The sequence below is a fragment of the Spea bombifrons genome, chromosome 1 (genome assembly GCF_027358695.1).
Source record: "Spea bombifrons isolate aSpeBom1 chromosome 1, aSpeBom1.2.pri, whole genome shotgun sequence".
Taxonomy (NCBI): Eukaryota; Metazoa; Chordata; class Amphibia; order Anura; family Pelobatidae; genus Spea; species Spea bombifrons.
The window spans coordinates 7,032,524-7,058,634 of NC_071087.1; the positions used below are offsets into that span (position 1 = coordinate 7,032,524).

The 26,111-nt window shown below is 44.5% G+C and overlaps 1 protein-coding gene across 2 annotated transcripts in view; it reads right to left on the reverse strand.

Moving 5' to 3' along the window:
* Positions 1-473: 473 nt before the first annotated feature.
* The window catches only part of PTPRA (protein tyrosine phosphatase receptor type A), a 58,017-nt gene continuing 32,379 nt past the window's right edge, over positions 474-26,111 (reverse strand). For both annotated transcript variants that reach the window (XM_053458122.1, XM_053458121.1), the window contains 21 exons: positions 25,006-25,084; positions 23,950-24,324; positions 23,129-23,149; positions 21,550-21,634; positions 20,986-21,059; positions 20,444-20,580; positions 20,082-20,172; positions 19,209-19,285; positions 18,829-18,865; positions 18,380-18,477; positions 11,014-11,133; positions 10,640-10,806; positions 9,862-9,997; positions 9,541-9,690; positions 9,276-9,369; positions 8,071-8,147; positions 3,411-3,545; positions 3,032-3,157; positions 2,228-2,379; positions 1,915-2,050; positions 474-988 (listed from right to left, as the gene is read on the reverse strand). In XM_053458122.1, the coding sequence (XP_053314097.1) occupies positions 914-988; positions 1,915-2,050; positions 2,228-2,379; positions 3,032-3,157; positions 3,411-3,545; positions 8,071-8,147; positions 9,276-9,369; positions 9,541-9,690; positions 9,862-9,997; positions 10,640-10,806; positions 11,014-11,133; positions 18,380-18,477; positions 18,829-18,865; positions 19,209-19,285; positions 20,082-20,172; positions 20,444-20,580; positions 20,986-21,059; positions 21,550-21,634; positions 23,129-23,149; positions 23,950-24,324; positions 25,006-25,078 (2,436 nt within the window). In that variant the 5' untranslated portion in view covers positions 25,079-25,084 and the 3' untranslated portion in view covers positions 474-913. The remainder of the gene's footprint in view (positions 989-1,914; positions 2,051-2,227; positions 2,380-3,031; positions 3,158-3,410; positions 3,546-8,070; positions 8,148-9,275; positions 9,370-9,540; positions 9,691-9,861; positions 9,998-10,639; positions 10,807-11,013; positions 11,134-18,379; positions 18,478-18,828; positions 18,866-19,208; positions 19,286-20,081; positions 20,173-20,443; positions 20,581-20,985; positions 21,060-21,549; positions 21,635-23,128; positions 23,150-23,949; positions 24,325-25,005; positions 25,085-26,111) is intronic.

Sequence of the window (26,111 nt, forward strand, 5' to 3'; positions counted from 1 at the left end):
ACAGCCAGAATGAAGAGCTTTGTTGCCGTAACAGCAGAAAAGGCTTCTTTAAGGTTTAGCTTGGAATACAGAAATACGACAGGCGAGTTTATTAGCACTTGCTTCACGTGCCTTCAGCATTCACAGGGATTATCCATTACGAAATATTCCGCTAGAATGTTATAAAAGTGGCTTATCACCATGGGAACCAACTCAACGGTCGGTGGAGACATTCCATTGGTTGATGTGAAACGGCCACTACAAACAGAGCACCAGAATCGGGCTTTGAATGGGTTAAATAGCACCTTCACCCAAGAGCCTAGTAACAGGTACTGCGACGTGGCACTGATTACCAAGCGGCTCCCTTTAAGACGTGACTACCGGGACCACCACCAGGACCACCACCACCACCAGCTCGGGGCTTCTGGAATCCGTGTCGGAACAATTGCAAAACTAACTTATTTTTTTTTTCTTTTTCATACAAAAATCTGATATACTTTCTATTTATATATTTATTTACAAAATAAAAATCGCTGGAGCGAGAGCCGTCGTCGTCACGGTCACCCTACGGCGCCGACCGCTCTCTAAGAGATATCTAGAACGTGGTCCGGAACAGCTTTATACTCCCCGTTACAAATGGAGAAGAGGGAATTGCAAAGTATATGAGAGGGAGATGATTTTAAAAACAATTAATCCAAACATCAAGCTATTTTATCCAAATAATAATACAATAAAACGGGAAAAAAAATAAAAAAAAATTAAAAAATATGTCTACCTGCACTAATCACTTTGCTACATATAAAATCTCCGGCTAATATAAAGCACATTGTACCAATCCTCTAAAACAGTTAAGATATATACACTGATCTAGATATATTAACAAATAGAATATTACAAAACATTAAAGGCCACGGTCGCGTCCTTTCCCCGGGGTTCATTTGAAGTTGGCGTAGTCCGAGAAGGCGTCAATGTATTCTTGCACCACTCTGTAGCAGAACTCATACTGCTCCTGCGCGTCACAGAGAAAAGGGGGTTACTTTTTGGTCTGGATGAAGAAAAAGTAACATTTTTAACGTTTTTTATACCTGCGTTTTTCATTAAAGAAGCCATACTGTCTTCATGTTGGGCTCGTTCCCCCGGAGGTGATGGGTGCCTGCACGGTGTGTCCCAACTGGTATTGAGATTATTGTACATATCGTTGTAGCCCCTGGTGGCCACTAGTTCTTTCCCCCTTTTGTAAAGTAATGGGGCAATCAAGAATAATTCTTGCCCGGGGTGAGCAAAATGTAGCCGATCTGGTTTTATGCCAAGCCTCAGAGTGGACATGCTCTTGGTCAATCTATGTCAATCTTCTAAGGCTGGCAACCCGATGCCAAGTTGTCTACTGAAGGCTTCACTAATAGGTTGACCCATAGGGCCATACTGATAGTTGCCGTCTTTCGACGATCCCTAGGTTTTTGCACCGATGATTGGGGAAGGGGTACAGAAACGTCCTGCTCCGTTAGGCGGCAGTATCTAAACCCAAAGGGCCAACATCAATGGATTAAGACGTAGAGTCACAGAAGCTTTCAAGACCTCAGACGAAGTCCCTCCTTACACACGAAGGTCCTGATAGCTTCTATGACTTCATCTTTATTGACTTTGGTGCATGAAATGTTCATTGGCCATCAGCATGACTGGCATCCTATCGACCGGGTCTACGGAATATCATTGAGCTTAATGAACAATACATTACTTTGCTATCTCAGCGGGTGAAACAGATCAGTAGAGATGCCAAAATGACACGCTACACCCCAAGGAGAACGCCTGCAGGCCAAGTCTTGGTGGACCAACTTCCATCGCTTTGGGAGTAAAACGACTTTTCTGTCCCGCACCCAACCCATGGGGTCAAATTCTGCCCTTTCACGAGGAACGTAAAGATTAAGTTACACTTACCAATGTTTGGACCATATGTGGCCTCTGTAACCTCAGGCTTTTTACGGTTTGAAAGACGTCCAGGATTCCTTCCGCCTTCACCCTCTCCAGCACTGTGCTAAGAGCGCAGAACGTTCCCGTCCGCCCGGCTCCCGCGCTGCAAAACAGACACAAACACGGGACAATCATACGGCAAGCTTCCCGACTACCCGACGCACAAAAGCAACACTGCGATGATATCCAGGTCCTCCAAGACCATAGAGTTGTCTGGGAAGGAACCGGAGGTTGACCCCTTGGACCAAACGTGTCCATCACCTTGGAGCGTTCGACTCACCTGCAGTGTACGGTAATGGGGTGATTGCCAGACTGCTGTTGCTGCTTTTGTACGGCAGCGATGATATTAATCATTCCTTTCCCGTCTGTGGGAATCCCGACCTCTGGCCAGCCGTGGAAGTGGAACTGTCTGATTTGGCGGGCTTTGTTTTCCTGCACAAGGCAAGGAGGAGAAAGAATTCCTGTTACTTGAGAACGTCTGAGAATAGGAATAAAGCAGCCACCGGCCCCCACGTTGTTTGAGATGTTAGCCGGTTGCATCCACGTGAAACCACTGATCACAAGAGACCTTTATTTATATAAGACGTCTGAATTTTATGAAAGTTTAGTTACGACGCTCTCTACAACGTCTAGAAAACCCGAAAAATTCATGGAAATGGACACCGAGCCAAAGATCTTAAGAACATGGCCGATATTTCCTTTAGATCAAATGCTTTTATGTTTTTAGCTCGAGCCAATGCCATGCTAGACCCCGATGGCCTAATCAAGGTAAATAAGATGAGGTCTACGTATAACGCGGGGATTATCGTACCGCTGAACAGTGATACTCCCTAAAGTTGGGTTTTTAGTCCTCTGTCTGAAGGCGGCTCCTTAAGATGGTGGAATTGATGGCTCAGTGGCCCCGGGCGACCAGTGGCCCAACCAGGACGGCAGGAGAAGCACAAGCAGTATGGTGGGGGGGGTGGCCATAGTGGGGCTCCCTGCCCATTTATACCTACGCCTAAGACCACCGGGGGGGGGGGTGTTACACCATAATCATTATGTTAAAGAGTCCTGAAGAGCAGCGCCAGTCCTTGGTTCTTACCCTTGTGTTGGTCACCAGTAAATCTCGAACGGTGTAGCTTTCACACTCGTCTTCCTTCTTCAGTTCTATAGTGATGTCGCCAAAGCATACGGTGCCTTCAGAGGGCCAATACTGGGCACATTTTTCCTATTAAAAACAAAATAAAACAGAAACGTGCGTATTATGATACAGTCGTTCAGAAATGTAACCGTCTCTTGCGATGACAACTAATTGGTATGACAGCAAAGCCTGAATCGGGATGACTAGGTGACGCCGGCACTTTAAGGCCAGAGGCTGCACTTATGAGGCGCTGTTGGCCATCACCCCAACGAGACGTGGCCAGTGCGTCGGACGGCGTCTCCAGGACACAATAAGTTGGTGGTGCTACAGGTGGATTTACCTGTCCCCTTTCTTCCAGTTCTGTTAACATGACAATCGAACAAGATTTCCACTCCCAGATCATCCGCCAGAAGTCTTCGATGGTGTGATGCAAAGGGCCCTGGCTGGCGATGTAAGAATCCTTCTGCCGATAACCCTACAAACAGATTTACAGCTTAATACGGTGACCCCAGCCCCGAGACCTGTACCGGAATAATACCCCAATTATATATTCACAAATATCCTTTTTACGGTTAAGGAGAGATCGCGGCGGACAGACGGAAGGGTAGAGAAATGTCCATTTCATTCGGGCTCTTTCCTAGACATTCATACACAGTGCTGTGTCACAACGTTGTGAATGAATACAATAAGAATTTGGAGAATGAGGGATTTTTGGGGGTTTTAAATATTTAAAACGCATTGATATAGAAAAGGAAAAATTACATAAAATATATCAAAGTATAAGAAATCTAGATATAATTATATTAATGATGGTGCATTAATTCTACAGAGTAATATTTCATTATATATATATATATATATATATATATATATCTATATACACACACACATGATTTTACAGACCTATATACACATCTATATATATTCTTTTTTTAAACCGAATAAAGTATATTCCAGTACGTGCTCGTGGATATGAACTATCATAGCAGATTCTAACAATGAGGTTTCGTTCTGAAACCTGGGAGTTTGAGAGTTTTCTGTAAGGAAGGGTGAGCTGGCCCCGTATAATGTATAATTCTATAACAGAGCAGAAGAATTTGAGTCTCCTGCAAACGCTCCAGTTAGGGATTACATATAAGCAGCAAAAGAACAAAACACCAGGATTTTAGTAGCGGTGCGCAGGGATGCCACAGTGTCTCAATTTATTGTTAATATCAGATTAAAATACGTTTTCACAGATATTCAGCCGTTTTCTGTTTTAAGTTGTAGTTATCGGCCATTCTCGCTCTGTTATCTGATCCCCGATCTACTAAACACCCCGACTCCTTATCATACTGCCTGTGGGGGACAATAGAACGACTCAGTCTTAATCACACAGACAGACTCTCTGACTAATGAAACGTTACGGTGGAACAGACTTCATTAGCGTAAAGCAGCAACTCAGGGTGGTGTTTGAGCTAAAAAAAAAAAAAAAAATAATAAATTTAAAAAAAAAAAGTCACCCAAAATATGGCGGCCTCCTGCAGATAAAAGGAGATAACTGGAATAAAAGGAGGTTTCTGTAAATACCAACCGACTGACGTTACTGTATACAGCGCGGGGGGGGGGTTATATTACTGTATACAGCCCTGGGGGGTAATATTACTGTATACAGCGCTGGGGGGGGTTATATTACTGTATACAGCGCGGGGGGGGGGGTTATATCACTGTATACAGCCCTGGGGGGTTATATTACTGTATACAGCGCTGGGGGGGTTATATTACTGTATACAGCGCTGGGGGGTTATATCACTATACAGCGCTGGGGGGTTATATTACTGTATACAGCGCTGGGGGGTTATATTACTGTATACAGCGCTGGGGGGTTATATTACTGTATACAGTGCTGGGGTTATATTACTGTATACAGCGCTGGGGGTTATATTACTGTATACAGCGCTGGGGGTTATATTACTGTATACAGCGCTGGGGTTATATTACTGTATACAGCGCTGGGGGTTATATTACTGTATACAGCGCTGGGGGGTTATATTACTGTATACAGCGCTGGGGGTTATATTACTGTATACAGCGCTGGGGGGTTATATTACTGTATACAGCACTGGGGGTTATATTACTGTATACAGCGCTGGGGGTTATATTACTGTATACAGCACTGGGGGTTATATTACTGTATACAGTACTGGGGGTTATATTACTGTATACAGCGCTGGGGGTTATATTACTGTATACAGCGCTGGGGGGTTATATTACTGTATACAGCGCTGGGGGTTATTACTGTATACAGCACTGGGGGTTATATTACTGTATACAGCACTGGGGGGTGTTACTGTATACAGCACAGGGGGAGGGTGTTACTGTATACAGCACTGGGGGGTGTTACTGTATACAGCACAGGGGGAGGGTGTTACTGTATACAGCACTGGGGGGTGTTACTGTATACAGCACAGGGGGAGGGTGTTACTGTATACAGCACAGGGGGAGGGTGTTACTGTATACAGCACTGGGGGGGGGTGTTACTGTAGAGCACCCGGGGGTATCTGCCGAGTCCTTCCCATGGGAAATCTCCTTTAAATGTAAAACGTGGCCCAAACCGGTACTGATGTAATAAGGAAGCCAGGTATTTGCCCCCGTTAGACGAGGTGCTTCGCAGGGGGGCCGTCCGGCTTCAGCAATAAGACGCTAAGGGTCGGGGGAGATAATTCTGTATATACCGACATAATGCACACATATATATATATATTTAAAACGGGTGCCCTTTAAGAAACGGACCGGCAATAAGCTCCGCGACGAATGTCTCTTCTATGAAGACCAAGAAAGGCACTTTCTGTCGGAGCGTTTAATATAGAAATGATTTCCCTTGTGGCGCTCGGGAGTTAAGGGGTCTCCAGCGCTGAGCCAGAACTTCTAGAAAAGAGTCAAGAGAGCGAAACGCGAGGGGTCTCTGAATTAACACCGGCCGCGGGAACGTCTTAACCAGAAAACGTCAATCACAGCCCAACGTGTGAGGAGAAATGAAATCGGCGGAATTTACAGTAAACTTCCAACTGGACAAGTGGAAAAAAAAAAGTCTGATATTTTGTTTTCAGTAAAAATTAGAAGGAAATAAAGCTTGGAAGATATTTAATCCTGCTTTACTTGCGCATGTTCACGTCATATGGCCACCTGTGATTCCAGAGCATTTGGGGGGAGGGGGGCTTTTTGAGGGTCCACAAAAAAAAAAAAAAAAAGGAGGAACACGTTACCCCCTTTGAAAACTCCAACACACGGCATGCAGATTTTAACAAAAACACTGCAGATTTGGTTAAAAGGAGACACGAAGCCCCTTTGCTTACAGAGCAGGGGACCAGCAGCGCCCTCTGGTGTCCCGATCCTGACACAGCTCTTTAATGACGGCGGATGGGGAGCGGTGACCGTACGAGACGCCGATGAGCGCAGGGGCCGAATGCCAAGTCCCTGAGACAGCTACCAACCAACGAAGGGGTCTTCTGCATCCATGTCTCATCACGTTAATAATCCAAATGTCTATTGGCCGTCACCTGAACCTGACTGCTTTCCCACTGAAGCAGCAGCCAGTCACACGTAGGATAGCAAAATGTGATTGGCTTCTGCTACTCTTATTGGCTAGAATAAGAACTCTACTTAGCAGGAGTAGGAAGCATACAGAGGCATGCTTAGGCTTTCAGCAGAGGTGGCCGGGGGAGGAGCTAAAAAAAACCATCTCTGATAACTCGGGAATGCCTGCACCTATTCGCATGCAGCAAAATGCATATTTGGCCCTTATAAAGATGATTAGTCGGTTCCTTAAAGTAAGGGTATAAAATTAAAGCCAACGCTAGAAAAAAATCCAGAACCCCAAAGAGAAACAAAAAGCCGCGATTTAACCCTTCGCTGTCAAAGCAACCAAAGGAAACGGACGCCCTCAAAGATTCCACATCTGATGAAAGCGGCATCAATTCCGTTTACCTTAAGGTCAGTTAGCATTTTTTTTTAAATATGATTTCCAGTATTAAAATTCTAAATATTACCAAAAAAAAAAAGCAACCCCCCCCCCCACGCACTTCTACACGAGCCGGGAAACCAGAAAACACAAGCGCCTAATCTAGGTAACGACCGAAGAGCTGTTAGAACGGGGGGAGGGGATCCCGCACCGGAGGGTATCGGCCGAGCAGCGAGGGAAGCAAACCGCGTCATTCCGGACGTCACCCGGAGAAAATGATTCTAACGCCATGAAAGCAATCAGCGCCCGGCCCAAAAAATCCGGGCCCCGGGAGCAGCTTATTCATTTACTGTATTATTTCCCGGGAGATTCTCAAAATATCTTGATTTTAAAAAGTATAGTCAGGAAGTTTGCCTTTTTTGAAGTTTTCCGCTGGATGAGTAACAGTTAATTGGGATTATTCACCCCGAGTGACATCACGTAAGTGGGTCTTCTGTGTGACATCACGTAAGTGGGTCTTCTGTGTGACATCATAAGAAGAATAAAACAGGGCGCCAGAACCAGACCTGGGAACTCTTTGGGTTTGATGAGGTCAGGAGCTGTTTGCCCGGGTCTCTGGGTGAAACTCATCGTTCTCTGGCCATGCCCGGCCCCTGCCCAATTCTACTCCAACTCTCAGCCAATTGGAGTTAACCCCACCCTCGACTAACCACAACCCTGCCTTGAACACTAAGTATTTTTTGTTTTCTCGGTGTCTGGATCCTCCGCTCTTGGCTTTTATCTCTGGGTGTAGGGGAGGGGTGTTTAGCTCTGACTAGTTGCTACTCCATCTCCGCCTGCTGCCTACACAAGCAGTTTAGCAGATAGTCCTGCCTCCCGGACCTGGCCCCGCCCACTCCCGCCTCTGAGGAGCTTCCCAGGTCAGTTAAAGCACCACTGAGTGCTTCAACAGGCACAGCTTACAGCGCTAACACAAAACTCATCTAATCCATACCAAAAAAGAGGAGGCTATCAGACCAAAGATGCAGTCTGCGCCATGAGATGATTTAAAGGAACCTACGTCGATAAAGGAGGCATTGACGTAGTCTGTATTCTCCTCTCCTCGTTTCACAGGAATGATTACTCTGTTAAACTCATCTGGAAGAAGACAAAAAGCAAAAGGACAAAGTCATTAACCTAAAGCGTGTTACACATGGCTGATGAAACGCGATATTTATATCGGAATTCCATTCCTCAACAAGCTCTGCTCAGCATCATTATAATTATTATTATTTTTATTATTATTAAGAAGGGGGAGAAAAGGGCGGATTAAACTGCTGAGAAAAGAGAATTACCATTAATTGTGTTACTAAAAAATAATAGTCCTTTATTCGCCAGGTGATCTCCCTTTACAAAGACTTTGCAGTTGAAACGTTGGGGTCTCCTACGCTGGTCTGCCACGCTTCATTGCTTTATTTAATGTCCCTCTCCTTATTGTTTGGAGGATTTATCCGTTGGCTGTGAATAAAGTACTATTTTTTAATAAGGCAGTTAATGGCAATTCCTCCCTTCTCTATATCAGATAAAACGAGCCAAACGTTTCTTATCTGCCGACGTATTTAGTGTTCTGGGGTCTGCTCTAAGATGAAATGCCACAAGCCCTCTGAAAGCCATCACCTGACACGAGGGGGTTCAGGGGTCTCCCCTTTTTTGCCCTCCAATCAGAGAGCCGCATGTTGACTAGAGATTCTTTTTTAGTCTCCAGTGATGTCACGTTCAACTAGCAGGTAACCCTAAAGACTTTTTGAGGCTCTTTTTTTCCTCCAATTACTTTATTTTTGACCCCAGTGGGTTTGTAGAGATCCTGCAAGACCTGCATGACGCGGTCTACTGTTCTGTTATAGCGGCCCCCGTGGGCTCAGAGCCAGGAACGCTGGCACCCAGGGACCGAGGGGAGTCTAGGTCTTCATCAGACTCGCCGCAGGGCGCTCTATGCCATCCTCTGCCACAGAAGGACCAGTCCTGGAGTCCAGCACAGAACCTCCCTCATCGTGCCGATGGCCACTTTATATCGCGTCTCCCCAAAAGGAGCTGTTCTGAGTTTAAATTCACACTTTTCCAGACATCAGCTGACCCAAGTCTGATAAAATCGATTGTCTTTTCACCCTTCGTGGTTATCCTACCCGTCACCGCGTGGTTACAAATCCATACCGTGGCCGCGGGTACGTGTGAAGCCACATATCCCTCTAACATGCGCGAGAAGACATCTGGCTACTAAAGGCTTACATGGAATGATCTGCAGGACGCGGTTCTTCTTCATGTTGGCCGGCAGGTTCCCCGTCCTCATCTTATCATTCTGAATCTTGATAGAGGTCAGTTTCTGAATCGGGAAGACAAAAAAAAGCCATTGCTAGGCAAAGCATAACATTAACCCTTTAACTCTGCGTGGGATGTAAATAATCCCGAGAAGCACCACTAGGGGGCAGCGTTTACCGGCAGTGGGGGGCGCAGGGGATTTCTATAGGTTACCCGTGGAACATATAGGTTGTACCTTGAATTCCTCCTCGAGGCCGTTGCCGCTGTTGCCGGGAATTTTATTATACAGTTTCTGTAGATGGGTCTCCAGAGACGTGACCTCCAGCTCCGTGTCCCCATACAGGTAATGCTCCAGCAGCGCTTGGTAGATGAACACGTACTGCATCTGAACGGGATCGGAAACGGGGCAAAATCCACAGATTTCAATCAAGATCGGCCGTATAATTCTATAAAAGTTAGCGTCGTCTTCCTCGAGCGTTAGCACGTGAAGAAGGGACCTCCGAGGTCTTGCGTGACTCTAGATCTTAGCCTATGAGTAGCAATCACGTTTACTTACATCTGTTTGTACCATTTGACAGCGCTGAGCTCTGATCCGACTGACGAACCCATAAACGTCGACTTTCTTCTCCGCGTTCATCATATCCAGCATGGCGTCGATCACCACGAACGTGCCTGTCCTGCCAACGCCGGCACTACGGGGAGGGGGGAAAAAAAAAAACACCCCAAAATGTCATTTTTTTACTTTACTGATTAGAAATATAGAGAAGAATACAGTTATTAATGTTTTGACGCAGTTAACAATATTTGAAACTTTCTTGCAAGGTGTGAGAACCCCTCCCCCACAAAGGAATATTTCTCTGATATTTGTGCATTCAAAAATCTGAAGGAGGGACTGTTGAGATCTTGAGATTTTATGCAGCTATGAATAAGCTGGTCAACGCAAAGCATCACATACTAGGAGAACGCCTACAATAATGATGAATTTTAAGTATTTATCGGAAAAATATATTTTATGGCTTCTCACAGAGATCCAGGTAACATCAAAGGCCTCTAACGTTTATACACTGACTGGGAGCCAAATGAGGCCTGCAATTAATACCAAGTTGGCTGCAACCAAAATGTAATTTTTAAACAGACTGTTCATTATTAAAAAAAAAAAAAGATTCTGCACAATAAGGTAAAAGTATGATATTTACCAACATGTGCCAAGAACTCTCAATCCAAGTCCTAGCAATAAAATAAGACATTTATACGGCTCATATCTCAATAGCAGAGAACCGACGTCCCTCGATGCTGGGCACTCGGGCCAGGGGGGGCGGCGGGCACTCACTCACCTGCAATGAACTACGATGGCTCCGGCGTACTGCGGGTTGCAGGCTTTCACCTTCTTCAGGAACTTCAGCATCCCGATGGGGGTGAAAGGCACTCCGAAGTCCGGCCAGCTGGTGAAATGGAACTGAGTGACGAGCCTCTGGGGCTTCTTGTTCGTGACGTCTCCAACCTGGGGACAACGGAGAAAGATTAGTGCCGTGGACCAGGAGCTCCCCAGCCTGGATCCTCTACAACCCGGAACGTTCCCCGTGCTACAAACATCTAGAGCTTTTAGAAATAGAAATTTCTCTAGTACATATGTCCATTTTTACAAATATTAATGAAAAATAACGAATTTAACGATCCCAATCACATTTTGGCCAAAGCTTGGCGATACCTGCTGAATGCAGAATTTGCGCACGGTATAGTCCACCAAGACGGTCATGTCTTCCACAGACACGCGGATGTTTCCATACGTCCAGCAGCCTTGGTCCGGCCAGTACTGAGCACATTTACACTGCAGGAGACAAAGGGTTACCGATCAAACCTTATCGGAAGAGAAGTAATTTATCTGCTCATCCCAACGGCGTGCCAGGAGCGCAAGGTTATGACATCATAACCAAGCATCGCCAGCTCGTTCATTACGAAGCCGATCCTGAATTTACCCCGAAAAGCGCATCAGACGGTGAAACGACGGTCAGGTTTCTCAGAACTACGAGCGGAGTCAGAGCAGTGGCGTACCTACCGGGGTCGCAGGGGTCGCGGCTGCGACCGGGCCCCGGCGGCAGGGGGGCCCAAGCAAGGGGCCGCACGAAATCGGGCCCCGGCGGCAGAGGGGCCCAAGCGAAGGGGCCGCACGAAATCGGGCCCCGGCGGCAGAGGGGCCCAAGCAAGGGGCCGCACGAAATCGGGCCCCGGCGGCAGAGGGGCCCAAGCGAAGGGGCCGCACGAAATCGGGCTCAGGCGGCAGAGGGGCCCAAGCCAAGGGGCCGCACGATATCGGGCCCCGGCGGCAGAGGGGCCCAAGCCAAGGGGCCGCACGAAATCGGGCCCCGGCGGCAGGGGGGCCCAAGCCAAGGGGCCGCACAAAATCGGGACCCGGTGGAAGGGGGGCCCAAGCCAAGGGGCCGCCCGAAACCGTTTTTTTTTTTTTTTTAAATTAGGCAAGCCGCGCCACGGAGCTGGCGACGGCCGCCTAATCATTGATACAGCGTGAGGGGCGAAAGCTCCGCCCCCTCACGCTCAGAGTACAGGATCACCGGATCACATAGAGCATGAGGGGTGAAAGCTCCGCCCCCTCACACAGACTGCTGGAGCTGGAGCTGGAGTGTCAGTCACGTACATCCAGTTTGAAAGTCTTCATCTATCACGCCATCAGCACTTCATCAGGGCCCCAAAGTGGAAGGAATAGTTAGGTCAGTACAATAATGTATTTTTTAAAAAAATTGTATATGGCATTAAATTATTATTTCATTATTATTTCAATTATAAACATAAAAATAAATATATGTGTGTGTCTGTGGAGGGGGACAAAACGCATAAAGTTTTTTTTCTTAAAAAAAAAATGGAGATTTCTAGATTTATTTTTATATAGACATAATTGTCTAGACACATATATAAATACTTTTATATAGATTAGACACACAAGTTCAGCTCCCCAGCGTCACCTTTGTCCCCATCCAGCCAGGCACAGGATGTGCTGTTTGGGGACAAAGATGGCAAACCCTCCGTGTGTTATCTGGGTGCTGGTCAGGTTCTATGTGGGCAGTGTGGAGGCCAGGGCTGGTTTTGAGGTGTGAGACCTGTGATCTATGCCTATAATTTAGGGGGTTTTAAATATACCTTTAATGCAGAGTTTTTATGTGAATTCTATTTGATCTATATCTGCAATGCTGGGTTTGTGTGTTATTCTGTTGATCTATATCTGCTTGCTATGTTTCCATACATTATTTATGTATTCAAAGAAAAAGGGGCGCATGTACAAAAGGGGCCCTATGTACATGCGCCCCTTTTTCTTTGATTATGCCCTTTGTACATGCGCCGTTTTTTCTTTGATTTCGCCCTATGTACATGCGCCCCTTTTTCTTTGATTATGCCCTTTGTACATGCGCCGCTTTTTCTTTGATTTCGCCCTATGTACATGCGCCCCTTTTTCTTTGATTTCGCCCTATGTACATGCGCCCCTTTTTCTTTGATTATGCCCTTTGTACATGCGCCGCTTTTTCTTTGATTTCGCCCTATGTACATGCGACCCTTTTTCTTTGATTACGTCCGGTCTTGAACATCCTGAGGAGTGTTTTGTCAGGTTGCTGCAGTGCATTGCTTGAGGAGTCTTGTTTATTATTATTTTTACTTTTAATTTTCACTTTTTAATTTGAACACATATCACGTGATAGAGTGATCTATATTTCTTAAGCATCATTTATGTATACCTGTAAATACAGGGTTTTTATGTCTTATTCAGTTGATCTATACATGAACGTACTGTTTACATGTGTTGTTTATTTCATCTATACATGAACTACAGGGAGTAAGCAAGAGAGGTATGGTTTAGTGAATGAGGGACAAGGGGACTCTGGGGAGAGTACCATGGTCAGGGTCAGAAGGAGGGAAGACTGCACCCTAATGTTAGGCATTTTTTTTACTTTCTGTAGGAATAAATAGAACTGTGTAATTTTTATTTATCCAGAGATAAAACGCCATTTCTGAATTTGTAGTCACTTCAGTGGACAAAACATTCTAGGCCCTGAAATCAGTGTGAAGAAAGGTAAAGGTTTTTTGTTATTTACTCTATTTCAATCTGCATATTTTATTAAAAATTATTAGTGGCACTAAATTGTGGCTTCAGATGTGACATGACTTTTTTAGTGTATTGATGTACTCCCAATCCCATCACAAAAGATTCTATCTCATACATCTGCCGAGCTCTGATGTCACCTTTATCTAGCATACATGGATGGTGAGGAGTTAATATTCTCTCTATTCCCTGCTATTTATTTTGGCCTTTTAACACTTTTGTTTCCTGGGATTGTAATGTGGTATTCTGTTATTGTAAATGAACAATTTAATATAGTTTTAAAAAGAATGATTTATAGCTATTTGGATAGTACAAATTGTGGCTCAGATATTGTCAGGGCTGCTTTTTATTCCCTGTCTGGCCCTGCCTCCAGCCACCCAGTGTCACTTCTGTCCCCAATCAGCCCCTCCCAATGTCACCTCTGTCCCCAATCCCAGTCTACAAACAGAGGTGAGTCACTCTTGGGTCAGATGTCCATCTCTGCTTATGATTGGTTAACGCAGCAATCATGCAGGTGAAGTTGTTTTTTTTTCTTATTTCACCCTGCTGCACTGTAAAATGTATATCTGTCCAACTCAACCTATAATCTGTGCATAGAGTTCCTTGCCTGAAGGGCTTGTGTACTATTATCTGTCATATACTTTATTTACAGATAAAACCTATTTTTCAGCAATCATGTCATCCAAAAGTGGTGCTCAGAAACGTAAAAAGGCCAAAGAGGAGCAAATGAAAATTCAGAAACTCCCAAAAATAAGCCACTTCTTTCCCATCCCAAAAACTGTGTCTGAGAGTGCTATAGCTAGTAGTGAGCAAAGTGAACCATCTGTGCAGGAGGAAAGTCCAAATGTCGTCAGTGAGACAGGAGTCAGTGAGGACACTCACTCTACTGAATCTCCACTGGTGGAAGACGACAATCCAGGTGAAGGCTGTAGCACAATGCAAGACCAACCAGTAGGCATCACCACCAATAAAGACATTGATTCAGATTTGGAGAGCAATAGAGCAGCTTCAAGTGGTGGTATAGAGAGTTGTATTGTAGGTGAGAAATATGTGACTGATCGGGGGCATTACCCAGTCACGATAACAGATGCGAATGTTAAAAGGTTTATATTGGCTCATGGCCCATGCAGACCTCCAGGACCTTTCCCGCGGGATAACGATTCCATGAAAAGGTGCTTTTCTGAGCACTATTATGAGCGGGTGACAAAGACAGGGCTTAAACTTTCTGTAATGTGGCTGTGTTACTCTCCAAAACTTAATGCTGTTTATTGTGAACCATGCTGGTTATTTGCAGACCGTAAAAAGGTGGGGTTTGAACCTGCATGGGCAAAAGGGATCCAGAAGTGGCAGAGACTGTCTGCTAAAATTCAGAAGCATGAGTATTCACAAACTCATATTGAAGCTTGTCTAGTATATGACCAGTGGAGGCGGCATAAAACTGTAGATGAGGAAAATGAAAACCAGATAAGACGGGAAAAAAACTTTTGGAGGCAAGTTTTAAGTAGAATTGTTAATGTGACTTTAACAATGGCAATGGCTAATCTGGCCTTCCGTGGTCACAGAGAGCGTTTGGGGGAGGTGAACAATGGCAACTTTCTGACCATTATAGAACTGCTTGCAGAGTATGACCCAGTTTTAAAGGAACTTCTCCAGTTACCCCAGTCTCAAGGTACTGTAAAATACTTAAGTCCTAAAATTCAAAATGAAGTCATAGAAATTCTGTCAAGCAAAGTGCATCAAGAAATTGTTGCTGATATCAAACAAGCACAATTTTTTTCCATAATAATGGATACAACACAGGATATATCTAAAATTGATCAAATGAGTCAGATATTTCGTTATGTTTCTGTGGAAAGGGATAGGAATATGAGAGCTTCTAGCATTACAGTAAAGGAGGCTTTCTTAGGGTTTCATGCCATTGGAGATCAGACGGCAGCAGGCATAGAAAGTGATATTGTTGCCTGCATAGAAAAGAAGGGCCTTGACATATCAAAGTGTCGTGGTCAGGGATATGACGGTGCTGCAAGCATGAGTGGTGTATATTCTGGGGTTCAGGCTCGTATTGCACAGAAAGAAAAAAATGCCCTGTATGTTCACTGTGCAGCACACAACCTTAATTTAGTTATTCAGGATGCTGTTGCTGACATAGAAGAGGTTTCCTCATTCTTTGACATCGTGCAGAGCGTATATATCTTCTTTGGGGAAAGTATACGAAGATGGAACGTTCTGTCATCATTCACTGCTGAGTCCTCCGTCACACTAAAAAGTCTTTGTCCTACACGCTGGTCTTCTAGACATGATTCCCTGCTTGCGTTGCGTTTCCGTTTTCTAGACATCATGCAGGCATTATCAAAAATTATCCTTGTCTCTTCAAAACCAAAAGAGAGAGATTATGCTGCAAGTATAAAGAAAAAAATTGAATCTTTCCAGTTTGTGTTTCTGATTGTCCTGCAAACAAAAATCTTGAACCATGTCAATAGTATTTCAAAAGTCTTGCAATCGACAGACATGGAATTGTCTGGTGCAGTGCAGCTCATTCAGAATGCTGTTACAGCCCTTTCCAACTATAGGAATAATTTTGAAGACGCAAAAGCAGCTGCAATAACACTTGCAGAAAAGTGGGGAATTGAAAAGAAGTTTAAAAATAAGAGAATTAAAAAAGTAAAGTGCCACTTCGATGAGCTTTGCATGGATGAAAGACTAACTGACCCAGAAGAACACTTTAAAACAACTGTTTTTTATAGGTGTTTGGACACAATCTTAAGCCAGCTCTCAAACAGATTTACTGGCATGAATGCAGTCCTTAACAGATTTCAGATAGTTCAGCCCATCATTCTTGCTTCTGAATCTGATGACAATTTGATAATAGCAGCAACAAAACTGCATGAGTTCTACAGTGAGGATATTTCACCAGATTTTCCTGGGCAACTCCTCTCCTTCCGTTCAGCACTTCAGGAAGAGATTCGCAGTTGTTCCACTGTGAAGGGCCTTGCTCACCTCCTGCTTGTTGAAAACAGTGCATTATCTTCTACTCTCCCTGATGTTTGCATAGCTTTGCTGCTGTTCCTCACCCTCCCAGTAACAGTGGCAACTGCTGAAAGGTCATTTTCAAAGCTAAAACTAATTAAAAGTTATTTGAGAAGCACAATGTCTCAGCAAAGACTTTCGGGACTTGCAACGTTAAGCATTGAAAATGAGAGAGCTAGAAGACTGAACATTGACAGCATTGTTGACGACTTTGCAGATGCGAAAGCAAGGCGTCGTCAATTTTAATGAGAGAGTAGTAAGTGTGAAGTTAAATCGCTTGCGTTACAAGTTACGGTTTTAGTTACAAGTTCTACTAACAGGTTTTTTGGTTGAACCTTGCATGCTTGGTTCCAAGTTGAACTAACCAGTTGAGTTGAATGCATGGTTCTTTTTATTCAGTAGTTGTTTTATTAAAGTATGTCAACATTTTGTGTTTTTACAGGTTTTCCATCAAAGAAAGTTAAATGTTTAAGTAGTTAAGTTGAAGTTACCGTTGTTGACCCTGTTGTGAACCCTTTTTTGAAGTTTCTTTGCCGCATTTGAGGAAATTTGAAAATTTGAGTAAGTATTTGTGTGTGTGTATATATATATATATATATATATATATATATATATGTACAGTATTTATATTTTCTAAATTGATTTAATCTAATTTCAAATGCCTTTATGCAGAGGAAGTGAGTATCTGCCTTCAATATCCTTTTCACACAGCTATTTAGAGGAATTTTAGTATAATATAACTTTAAGAGCATAAAAAGAGTTTATGGGATCAAAATAAATAGCATACTTTCATAGGTAAATTAGTCATTTGGAAGTGAAGAGGGTTAAATAAGTTGAAATCCAAAAGGAAGTCACTCTACTGTCTAACATTGCCATAATTGCCATGAATTTCTCTTGGTTTTCTTATAGAAATATACATCATTGACAATAACTTCACTAAATGTATAAAACAGGTTGATTAATGGTTGTCCTTTATATTTGCAGAACCACACCATCAATGGCTGTTACGTGTCACCTTTTACCTGTCCTGAATGCTGCATTGTTGAAGATAAAGTAAGTTGAAAAAATTTACAGATATTATTCCATATGTAATTTGTTGAAAAAAAATTGTTGGGTAAAAATCATGTTTTTTTTGGGGGGGTGAGGGGGTGGGGGGGCCCTTAACAGATTCTCGCACCCGGGCCCTGAGGCGTCTAGTTACGCCCCTGAGTCAGAGGTAATCTCCAATTCCACCACCAGGTGGCGCCATTACAGCTGAGCCATCATTACTTGATAGGGAACCATGTATTATTATTTATTGTATTATATAGCGCTGGCGTATACCGCGGCGCTGTACAATGGGTTATTCTAACACTACTCATTGAATTTATTAGGAGGATATGCAATACAAGTTAGACAGCGGGATCTATCTGAACAGATAAAGGGATAACCCCCTAAAAAAAAAAAAAAAAAAAAAAAAAAAATCACGTACATTTATATTGTCCTGGAGAGTACGGGGAGCCAGTGGCAAGAAGTGGCACGATGGGATGGTAGACGGGTCTGTTAGTCGTTCAATATTTCTATAGTAGGACGGCTTCTTCTAAATAACTTAATTGCAGGCCGGGTGGGAATTTGTGCGCAGGGTAGCTATTTAACCCCCACTATACCAGTTCATCTCCAAATACTCTCCTGCTGCCCTCTCTGCTCTTCCCACAGCCCGTCTCTCCGGAATTCCCAACACGGGTCTGTCACTCACTGAAAACCAACCTGTTCACAGAAGCTTACAATCTACCCTCCCAACGCCCATAACCTGCATTCTCTGTGTCACCTTCATCATCTTCTGCCACAACCCCATCAACGTCCTTACGGATCATAAGCTCACAGGAACAGGGCTATATATATATATAGATCTTGAATATATGTATTATCGTATCCGCCATTATAATAGATACCAGCGTACCTCTTTCCTTTCCTTCAGGTTGGTCACCATGACGATGGTGGCCGTGTTCTGCTCCCATATCATTCTCCAGAAGTCGTTCACCGTCTCTTCCTTTGGACCTTCGCAGAGAGAAGGAAAGAACGCGGAGGTCAGGGAGGTTTGGCGAAGAGCGCGTGGCGACGGGACAACTTCTGCCAACGCGGAGAACCAACATCCGACCACCGAGGGAGTGGGCCAGACCACAAGAAGCTCCGTCGCCGGCCAAACCCGGGGGCTATGGTTTTGGCATCGCACAGAAACACACAAAAACGTTTTCTCTCCTCCATGACCGTTACGGACACGGAGTACTTCCCAGCGCACCGTATCAAAACCACGTGCTATGTTGCCCGATCACCTCCTCTTCACGCTCCGGGGACAACCCAACGCACCGTTTAGTATTTATTTCGCACAGTTTAACGCCCCGGCCTTACCCTGTGCCGCTATGAATTTGTTCTTCTCCTGGTAGCCCTGAAATCATAAAAGAGAGAAGATGCCTCATAATCTACGACTCTACGACCGAGCAGCCCAAAACACCTTGGAAATGGTTAAACAAAGCTATTTTAATCAATTAAACAGCTTCTTGCCCATAATTAAGATCACGGAACTCGCCAGATGATATTCTGCTAAGAAGGGGTAAGTAGAGCGATATATGGAGATGGAGCAGAGGGCAATTGTTAAAGCCCCACCAGCCCTCCATCCATTTGATGTCTTTTACAGACCAGATGTGTTAAGAGTTAACGAAGCCCCTTTAAGCAGCTAGAAGACTCCCAGCACTCCGAGCCAGGCTCTCCGCAGGTGCCCGCGGACTCACATTGATGAAAGAGGCGTTGATGTAGTCGGAGTCTGGAACGCCCTCGATCGGGGACAAGTGCAGCCTGGAATGATCATCTGGAAGAACAGATAACACCCGACGTCAGCCACCAATGCGCTCAGCGCTGTGTACCGGATAGGTGCATCGTTAATAGCGCTGCTCTTCGGGGTCTATTTACCAAGACGGGATTCTTAGGGAGATGGCCCTGCATAATTATTATGGGGTGACATTTTACTATACATTATACAGGGCCGGAGCAGCTGTATATAGTCCCCTCTTCTCCTCGTCTTACTATAAGCCCAAAATTTTATGTGACGCACTACTTGGTATGTCCTGGCTGTATGTACAGCGCTGCGGATATGAAGGCGCTATATAAAGCAATAAATAATAAGAAAAATATATATATTTGTGTATTATCGCATGGGAGACTTCACATCGCACCAATTACAAAACCAGCACAAAATAACCGCTGTGCGGATATATCGCCAGGTATCTGGGTCACAAGGTAGCGGATAAAGACTCCCATTGGCTGATAGGTAAACTGTATGTCATTAGCTATTTGGAACTCACTGTTCGTTTCCATGCCAACAGCTTTAAAGGACCTTTTTAAGACTATTATTATAGGATGCATTTGTTCTGCACTATGCCATTGGAGTCACACACCGTAAAATCAAATATAATATATATTTACATGCACACACATATATACACACAGACACACATATTTACATGCACACACAAAAGGTGTTTACACGAGATGACAGGAAAGCAGTCTGACGCGGAGGTGCAGTATACGGTTATTCTGCGTCGGCACCGTTGGCTATTAAAGAAACTTTAGCTTTACATGGACGGCACAAAAAGGCAAATACATACAAGGCAAAATGTTGACGTATCTGTTTTTCTCTTTATTCTCTTCTTTGGATGCGGCTTCGCAGGTAGCTTGGATCGGACAGGCAGGGAGAGCCTAGAGGATGAAATGTACATCATCAATAGAAGCGATGGGAAAACATTCAACACAGCAGGAACTGTGAACGGGTACAGAGGGCTATGCCTTCCGCAGCCACTAGATGGCAGCAGAGCCCCACAAGCTTTGATGGCCGGGGGCTTTGATACTTCCTTCGACTATGAGCCGCATGACATCATCCGATACGTCAGGTGACGCGATGACCACGGTACGCAACATTACACAATTACTAAAAAGAATAAAATAAACCAAAATCCAATTCTGTTCTCACATTGAATTCTTCCCTGAACAGCTTGTTGTCATCAGCCATCCGCCTGTTAATTTCTTCTTCGAGCTTGTCGACGGGGAGCGGCGGGTACTTCCGGTTGGTGCTGGGAGAACGCGCCAACAGAGGCATGCTTTGGGGTTCTGAAATAGAACAGTTCGCTTACTGTTAACCCGCTTATTCTTTTTTTTCTCCCTAAATTTAACCAGACTGATTATTCCTGAAAATGCAGTATCTCCGCCGAATATTAAATACATGAGGTCACGGACAAGGACAGCGATGACGCTAAACATACATCACGCATTTCAATCAGGACCGGACTGGGGATAAAAAGCAGCGCTGGTACTTTAAGGCCCGCAGCCGCTTAATGCTTACCCAGCCTACAGCCACATGCCGAAGGATACGATCTGCCTCTCGAGTGGCATCATAGGCGAGTACAGGGGGTTGTGGCCAGCAACCCACTGGGCAATGGCCCCCAGGTGGCCAGTCCAGACCCATTTTAATAAGTTTTCACTGGTATTAACGCCAACCGCGGAATCCCGGGTTACCTGTGTCGTCGGCTCTGCCGTTCGCCAAGCGGAAGGAGTTGGAGTGACTCCCGGCCTGCTTGTACTTCTTGAACCTAAAAGGAACAAGGAGCGAGGTTAACGTCTGAGGAGCGAGACTCCAGCCGGAGTCAGATTTAATAAGATTTCCCGTTACGCCCGTGACCGCAGCGCCCGACAACCTCTGTTTTCTGCTGTCGGGCATCAAGTTAAGGCCAGGTGTCCATAATGTGATTGGCTGAGGGGACAATGCGATGCTCTCATTGGTTAAGGAAGCTCAGTGAGTCGATATTACTCTTATAATTAATACTGTGTGGGGCGAGATCTTTTCAGGACACCAACATTCAGTCAAAAAGAAGAAGAAAGTATTTTAATGTAACCGGCCGGTCCCCGCCCGTCACATTATCGGGTAAACGATCGTTAAAAAGGGAACTTCGCGCTCGGTTATCTGTGGCCAATCTGCTGATGGGAAACAATAGAATGGCTCGGTCTTAATCACCCAGCCAGACACTTTATGGAGGAACAGACTAACGGCATGTAAGAGTTCGGAAGGTGGCGGCCACTTACCTCAGCATGTACAAAACGATGATGATGAACACAATCACCAAGAGAGACGAAAGCGCTATCATCACGGCGATAATTGGCGTCTCATCTGCAACAACACAAAATAATATACATTATATATCCATATACATATATATCAACAAATACATATATAATAAAGTAAATAGTATATAGTAAAGGCGGTTTTCTGTGCGAAAATTGGCTATTTGTAGACACTAAAAAAATGGCGCTTTTTAACTTAAAAAACACTTAATTATACAGATACCATAGGTCTTGTTTACTGCGACAGCCCTACGATTCGTGGGGAGCGAACAGAACGTGGGATAACGAGACTTAGTCGTCTTGTTCCTTCTAAAAATTATGAAATGTAACTGCAATACGGTCAAATTTACTCACTTTTAGGACTAAACGCAGCATTAGAAACATCATTCTATCACCGAAGAACCAAAACGCTTCAGAGAATTTTATTTATTTTTTTGCCTTACTCATTGATTTCTGGGAATACTTAATTGTAGAGCCGGCCCTAACGAGGCGGCACTTGGACAGGGGCAGCGATTTGTGGTGTACGGCACCACGCCGGCTCTCTCTATAGAGACTGGACTGGAGTCTGGCGGGGGGGGGGGAGATCATGGATTTCCCTCTAACCTGCCCCAAAGTAAAGGGAGCGAGAGGTTCTTTTCCTACAGACCTCTGCTTCAGTGCTCCCTCGCAAAGCGGTTATTAATGCTGAGCGCCGGAATATGATGTCATACGAGGAAGCTCAGCACTGAAGCCACCCGCTCCCACCACAGGACTTAGGAGAGGTAAGAGATGGGGAGAAAGGGGAGAAAGAGTGAGAAAGACACGAGATAGTAAGAAAATAGCGAGATGAATAGAAAAAATATAAGTGAAGAGAGACAATGAGAAAGGAGAAATGGGGAGAACGAGGAGAGGTAATGAGAAAGGAGAAATGGGGAGAACGATGAGAGAGAATGAGAACGAGGAGAGAGAATGAGAAAAGAGATAATGAGAAAAGAAAGTAAATCAAATAGTAGATAGACCCACGTAGATTTATTATAATTAAGAGTAAACATTTACTTTTATTTAGGAAAAATAACAGTTTGTGTGGGTGAGAAAACTGCTGATCTGTCCTCTGTTTGATTTCACTTATTTGCATTACATTTTTTCTTCTTTTTAAATGTGTTTGGGGGGGGGCGCAGCATTTCATTCTTGGACCCCAGCAGCACAGTGTCTTGGCCCGGCGTAATTGTCATGTGACTGCCAACGATAGGCTGTTGCCATAGACAGATGACATTTTTGAAGTGATTAAAACCCCTCCAGGGGAAGGAAAAAAAATTCCCTGGAGTTGAAGACTTAACACATTATCTCAGTTAATGTTTTCAAGGGCCGAGAAGGAAAGTAAACGTCGTTATTAATGGGGGGGGGCAAAAAGGGACAAATCATAATGTAAACCCCGTAACCCTTCAACCTCCACGCCTTCCAGAACGGAGGTCGTCAGAGTTCCCGGAGGCTTAGAATTATTAATTAATTGTTAAATAAAATTATACACAGAAAATGATACTTAAGGAGCGTATTCGATTACCTTGTCCTTCTGTCGTTTGATCTGGGGAAAAAAAAAAAATTAAAGGAGAACATTAGCAGAAGGTTCAGAATCCAGTCCTAGATCCTCTATTCTGTGGCATAGCAGATATTAGAAAATCATTCATATTTAACGTACACTAATCGGTCCATAAAAAGAAGGGAGTCTGTAGCCATTGGGGATACCCATTACAGGGCCAATTGAAGAAGAGACCTCTGAGGTCCAGAAAGCGCAAGTAGCTTCATCGTATTCTGCGTTGGCATAACAGAAGGTATTCTTCCATTGGATACAATATCCGTATGTGATTTTAACCAGCGGTCTGCCTACCGAGTTAACGTACAACATAGGATACATAGCGTTAAAAGGCTTTCCGCTTCTGGTCATCTAAGTTAACATTTAAAGGGAATTATCGCCTTTACGGCGTTCAGCAGAGTCCCTCACAAAAACTACCTATAGGATGTGCTTCCTGGTTTTCGGGCGGTGTGATTGGTTTGATTTAATATGGATTTATGAAGGAGATCCAGGTATTGGCTTCATTGTGGAGCTCTAGACATTATCCAATCAGTTTCCCGCCCTGAGGTTCTCTCCCTTCTCCTCGCCCTGAGAATGGCTGTCTCAACCAATCAGCAACCACCAGCAACAGAGAGATGACTTAATGGGAAGGAATAAACAAAATTGGTTCATGTCCTCGCTTGATTTCAAGTGGCCACGCTGGACGGCAGCAGCCACAAACCATAGATACGGTGGAGCTGGAGAGAAGATGACCTCAGGAGACGCCGTAAGCGGGCAGAGTAAATAAGAAGCCAAGCTGGTTTCCGACAAACCTGTAGAAGTGACGCCGTCCGTTACTGAGATTTCCGACGTCGATGTAATCAGCGTCACGGTGGCCGTCGTCTCATCTTCGGCCGGCACAACGTGGGCGCGCGTGGACGCAGTGGTGGCCTCGGCCGTGGTAGGAGCTGCGGTGGCGTTGGAGAAGACGGTCTGGTTGCCGGGGTCAGACTCGTTGAGGGTGGGGGTGTAAGTGGAAGCGATGAGGGTAACATTGGGCGTCGGGGCGAGGATCACGGCGGAGGTGGTCGTCAACGGGCCGGCTGAGCTGAAGTGCGCGCTCTCGCCTTCAGTCTTATTAGCAAGGTCTTCGGAGGGGGCCGGCTGCGTTGTGCTCGTCGTCAAATTGGAGACAGTCGATGGAGCAACTAAAACAAAAAAAAATATACAATAATTATACAAAGAAACTCATAACAATATGTCAAAGAAAAAAAAAAGACAAATGTTTTTTTACTAAAAAAAAAAATAAAAAAAATATAAAAAAAAAACTTGAAAGGGGAAGTTTTTTCTTCTTCAGACAGGCCCTTCACAAAGCTTTATGTGTAAACACGTGTACACAATGCGCGTGCATTTACGCATTTGTATTTAAGTATTTTTAGGAATTTTTTTTTCTTGCGCTATTTGGGAGAAATAGGTTTCTAGGCCGCTTTCCGTCAGAGGGATGAGACCATCCATAATTGATTTTTTTACACTTGCTTTTTTTAGCCGCCTCATTTGACCAGCCGCTGGTATTCGCTAATAGAAAATGTTTTATTTAAAACCTCATTAGAGGGGGGTGAAAATAATAATTAAAATGTTCTCTTTATGAGGCTCCTTGAATAATGGATGGATTACTGGGCACTAAGGGTTAATAATAATAATAATCATAGTGATTGAATCCTGCATGGAGAAGGCCTGGTCAGTTGTGTTACCTTTAATTAAAGGTGCTGTTCTACCTACGTCGTAACATTAGAAACATCGTTGCTTCCCTGACCCTTCCCTGGAATACTTCTTCATGTTTCCCATGATCCTTCAGTGGATATTGCATTGGAATCTACGAGAGCTCTCACCTGTGGTGGTGTTTGTGGCATCCTGGCAGGTAACCGCGCAGACCATCACGAGGATTAACCACCGGGAAGTCATGTTGCCCTGAAAAAAATGGGAGGCGCACATAATTACCGATCGGCGACATGACGTCATCCCTCCGGAAGTAAATACAGATATTCACGTTCTATGTACACGTAGCCGGGTGGAAGCCGTTCCGTGTCTTCTGATGACGTTAGTCTACCTAGGAACTCCATGCTTGTTTTATTAGACGTTATCTAATGAGGTCCAGATCACGTACGTATGACATTCAGGACCTCCCGGAAAGCCACAACAAGCACCACCTTTCCTCGTCTTCCAGATCAGATCTCCTAAAGATCTGTGCCCTGATGGGGGCTTCCCGGACCCTTAGAGTGGCGGACCCGGTCGCAGTTGCAGCGGGCTTAAGTGCCCCTTATACCCTACGTTAATGTGGCCGTAGAGGCCGCATAGGCCCAGTCAGTTCGGTCCTGACTGGGCCTATTTTAAGGTAGGGGCCTGGAGCTGCAGCTCCATCAACCCCTAAATCAATCTGGTGGCGGGGGTTTGTGAGTCCATGGAACATCATTAAATTGCTCTCCACAGACCCAGTACATGTCCACCATGAGCAATATTGGAGCCGACCCCTGGTCCCTACTGCACGCGCTATAACCGAGCAGGACCGACCCCAAAGCGTTATATATGCATTCAGTACGTCCGAAAATTAGCCCTTCAGGTTCTAGATGAGGGAATATATTTAACCCTTTCAGCTAAACGATGCGCGGAAGTAACTACATCCTGGAGATAAAACGATGTGGTTAGCAAATACACAAAAAAAGTATGTTTTTATTTTGGGGGGAGGGGATAGTTTTAAGCGTTGGATTATGCATGCAATTATATTTTTGGTGTAAAAAAAAAAAAAAAAAAAAAGTAAAAAAATAAAAAAAATGCACAGAAAACCCACAGGGGCCGATTCGCAGATGGCAGGTAACGAAGTTAAGCAATAAATAAAAATTTGAGAACAGGAAGCTGAGAAACCTCAAAACCAAGACGAAAAGAGACGGCCCTGGAAATATTGCACAAAACTACAGCCGACATCGAGACAAATCCTCTC